The sequence below is a fragment of the Magnolia sinica genome, chromosome 8, assembly GCF_029962835.1.
Source record: "Magnolia sinica isolate HGM2019 chromosome 8, MsV1, whole genome shotgun sequence".
NCBI classification, from domain to species: domain Eukaryota; kingdom Viridiplantae; phylum Streptophyta; class Magnoliopsida; order Magnoliales; family Magnoliaceae; genus Magnolia; species Magnolia sinica.
Genome location: NC_080580.1, coordinates 39,174,791 through 39,179,174, shown reverse-complemented (window position 1 = coordinate 39,179,174; position 4,384 = coordinate 39,174,791). Strand labels below are relative to the sequence as shown.

The window sequence follows — 4,384 nt, the reverse complement described above, 5'->3', positions numbered from 1 at the left end:
TAATATATTTCATGACAAAAATGCCATAGTCATATCCATTCATCTGCTTTGGTATAGCATGTCCTTCCAGCACAGCCTTATCTCCAGTGGCGTAAAATAATATAGGCAAGGCCTCCTTCATCAGATCAATATGTTTCCTGTATTGACTGAGTGCCCTCGAATATAAACTGTCAAGTATAATGATTTCTTGGTCTCGAGGGTGGATGACCATCAGGTACCAATGATTGTTGGCGTGATAGATTGGTACATATGCCTGTCCATGTTTGGCAAGATAAGATATAAATATCCAAAAATTATATATTTGGGTATACCTAGCGTTGATAACTTGTAACGATACCATTACCTCTTCATGTTGCCACATGGCCTTCTGCCCCTCATGAGGCTTGACAATGTTGATCGGAGAGAGTTTTTCTAGCCCTTCAAATAATAAACGTGATTCGTCACTGGCAACATCCTAATATATTTTCAATGTCGATATTTACATGCTGATACATGGCTATTACAAACAACATAGTAAATTAGAATATATATCGTATAATGAAATAACATAATAACCATGATCCAAATCATGCAATTACTAGGAAAAATGTGGGACAGAACTTGCAGTCCTTTGTATATAATAGAGGAAATGATCGGTGCCTTCTCTCCAAGAAATCGACATACTTGTTAATAACCTAATCAATAAAGAAGGAAAATTAACCTATACTCTATTATATACAAATTCTGAATAAAACCATGTATGTATGTGTGTGATTTACTTACCACATTGTCAACCCAAGCATTCTTCTCCCAAATGGTCTTGAACCAAAGAAATTTGGGTGATTCTTTATTTGTGTTGGCCCAGCTTTCCAATTTATGGAGTTTGTCCTGCAATATTACCCTAAGTGGATCAATCTTGGCCTAAAGGGGTATCGGAGAAGTCAGAAATTCTCTCTGTTTCTCATCGTCGGTGGCGTTGCTTGGAGTGGTTTGTACGGCAGAGATGGAAGTGAATGGAGAACACTTGTAGACAGACAGCTTCAGCACCCTCTTAGGTCTCCTTGTATATACTGAAATGGAAAGCAGTGATTTCTCACATATATCAATGCCCAATGCATCCTCATCCTCCTTCTCAAACTCTTCCTTCTGATTCTCTAAGTCCTCCTTCCAAAATTGAATCTTCTCTATACGAAATGCCTCCATCTGCTTCTTTAACTCCACTTTACCCTCCTCCAACTCTTTCCTCTCCTTCTTCAATTCTTCCTTCTCCCTCAACAGCATTTCCCTCTCCTTCTTCAAAACCTCCCTCTCATTCAACTCCTCCTTCTCTAACCTCAAAGCTTCTTTTAGTTTCAGCATTAGTTCAACCTCCTTAAGTACTACTTCTCTCTCCCTCTCAATCAATTCTTCTCTCTCTTTTAGTGTGTGTTCGAGAAGCTTCAACTCATCCCTCTCTCTCTAACTGAAACCTCTGCGCCTCCAACTCCTCCCTATCCTCCCTCGACTCCCCAGTGAGTTGCAATCCCTCTCCCTCACCAGTACTGTCTTCCTCTCCCCCTTCTTCTCCCCCTCTACTCTCTTCTCCCTCTCCCTATCCCGATTTCTCCTCCATATCTTCATTATCTTTATCTTTAGTGCCCTACAGAATGAAGCAATGTATGTATCAGTTATATAACATGTTAAATTAAATATAAAATATCAACATAAAAGAAGATGTTTTTGACATCTTACATCAAATATATCACGGGCCAAACGAACAGCCTCGTCTCCAACTCCTATGGTAGGCTCTAAGTTAACAATGATCTCAGCCTGTAAGAGAACATCTTCATTTTCATGCTACAGAAACACACACGCACGCACACACAGACACACACACACAAATATATATAGTTAAATGAGTGACTACTTAGCTTCATAGAAATTGACTTACATCTTTACTCTCTATAATTTCATGAATCTTCTTATACCTCAAAACCTTCCATCCCCGATACTATATGAATCGTGGAAATTGGAAGGGAACGTATGAAATTATACATTATTGGAGAGTTGGTACTCTCTCAACGGCCCATATCTGTTACAATGAAATAACAAGATGATGTTAAATAAATATAGTTTGCTATAAACTATGAATTAAAATAGACAAGGAAAGAATCCTTACCTGTAGGGGAAATATGCAACCGGTGACATTGTAATGAGGCTCCTGGGATGCCATGAAGGCACTCTCGATCCCTTCCGTCATCATTTGGAAGGCCAAACTACCCCAGGGGTAGATATTAAAGTCTTCCAACGAGTCGACAAGGTCAATAAACTCTTTACAACATATAATATTCATGTCGGTACCCCTAACAAACCACTCTACACATAATATTAGGGCTAACTTCATGACATCTTCGTGATCATTGCTATCAACTATCCTATTGAACACCTCCTGTAAGTGTTTCTTTAGGATAAGATATTCATGGAAGTATTTTTCTCTTAATGACTTCTTCGAACGATGGATATTCGGTATATAGAGGTCACCAGTCTTCAGCCCTGTTATTAGGGTGAAGTCCATCTTGGTAAATTTTATATGGTTCCCATGTGTCTTGAATAAAAGGTTGCCTATATATTTATTAATAAGTGCGTGAAAATTTGCTCCTATAAACTTAAATGATGGAATGTGTAATAAAAATGAGAATGGGGTCTGCCTAAATATATTTAATCTAGTGTTATTCTTCTCCAACCCACTCTTCACACTATCAAACCACCATGTCAAAGAACATATGCATGAGATGGTGGGGCCGACTCGCCAAATCCCTTATGCAAGGGTTTGTCATCTGCAAGGATGAATTGGAAATTAAATCAATGATAATATTCAGTATTTAACGACGCATAATGTGAAAGTTGACTTATTGTGGTAAAATTCATAAAGTATGGTGTGAGTTTGCCGAGTCAATGGTTAGTTTTTGGTGAATTCCAAATGAAAGTACAAGACTTATTAGTGAATTTTCACAAGTTTTGGGCCGCTTTCACTCATTTATTAGTATATTTCATATATTTCTTGGTAAATTTATACCAAGGTTGGCAATAAAAAAAATGTCAAGATCAAGCACTCATCGGCCATTTTGAAGAATTCCATGTCAAATGGTCAACTCATAAGTCACATTTAACAACTTCACAGCCAATTTCACTAAGATATGGATCAATTTTCAGAGTTATATATTGCATTCTAGCCGAGAATGTCATGAATTTGACCATGCGTGGATTTGTCTAAGGACTGTAATTGACTGTTAAGTGAAGGGACTGACCGTGAAATGCATGGAATTGTCCGTGAGGAGAAGGAAATTGTCTATGAAATGAGTGGAATTGAACGTGGCGTGAAGGGTATTGTCCATTAAAAGCTTAGAATTAACTGTGATGTGAAGGGGAATGACCGGGAATTACCATGAAATGCATGGAACTGACCGTGAAGTGAAGGGAATTGACCGTGAAATGCATGAAAATGACTGTGAAATGAAACAGAATTGCCGGGATTGACCGTGAAATGCATGGAAATGACTGTGAAGTGAAGGGGATTGATCGTGAAATGCATGGAAATGACCGTGAAGTGAAGGGAATTAACCGTGAAGTGCATGTAACTGACCGTGAATCAACACGGAATCACCGGGAATGACCGTGAAATGCATGGAAATGACCGTGAATCAACGCGGAATCGTCGGGAATGACTGTGAAATGCATGGAAATGACCGTGAATAAACATAGAATTGCCGGGATTGACCGTGAAATGCATAGAAATGACCGTGAATTGAAGGGTATTGATCGTGAAATGAAGGGAATTGACGTGAAATGCATGGAAATGACCATGAAATGAAACGGAATCGCTGGGGTTGACCGTGAAATGCATGAAAATGACCATGAAGTGAAGCGAAATGACTGTGAAATGCATGCAAATGACCGTAAGGTGAGGTGAATTAATAGTGAAATGCATGGAAATGACCGTGAAGTGAAGCGAATTGACGGTGAAATGCATGGACTTGACCGTGAAGTGAAGGGAATTGACCATAAATGAACATAAAATGATTAGAAACGACCATGAGGTGAAGGGAATTAACTATGATATGAAGGGGAATGGCTGGAATTAAGTCAGTTTATGGTCAATTTAACTCAGTTCACAGTCATTTTAGCCCAGTTTACAATCATTTTAGCTCAGTTCATGGTCATTTTAGCTCACTTCATGATCATTTTAGCTCAGTTCATGATCATTTTACCTTGGTTCACAGTCATTTTAGCTCATGAATCAATAACTCGGTGGGTCCTCGGTCTGTTAACTTAGTCGGTGCTCGGTCGCTTTCATGGTCTTCGTTTAGTTTCACATCTAATTTCATTCTTTGTTTAAACAACTCTCAATGTGAGCCATTTGAGTCCT

General features: G+C 38.7%; 1 protein-coding gene across 1 annotated transcript; it reads right to left on the bottom strand.

Annotated features, from left to right (window-relative positions):
- Positions 1–1,824: 1,824 nt before the first annotated feature.
- On the bottom strand, positions 1,825–2,541 carry LOC131253977 (uncharacterized). Its single transcript, XM_058255052.1, has 2 exons — positions 2,138–2,541; positions 1,825–2,050 (listed from the first exon to the last, which is right to left on the bottom strand). The coding sequence occupies exons 1-2, from the start codon at positions 2,531–2,533 to the stop codon at positions 2,015–2,017; spliced, it is 432 nt and encodes a 143-aa protein (XP_058111035.1). The 5' UTR covers positions 2,534–2,541; the 3' UTR covers positions 1,825–2,014.
- Positions 2,542–4,384: the final 1,843 nt, after the last annotated feature.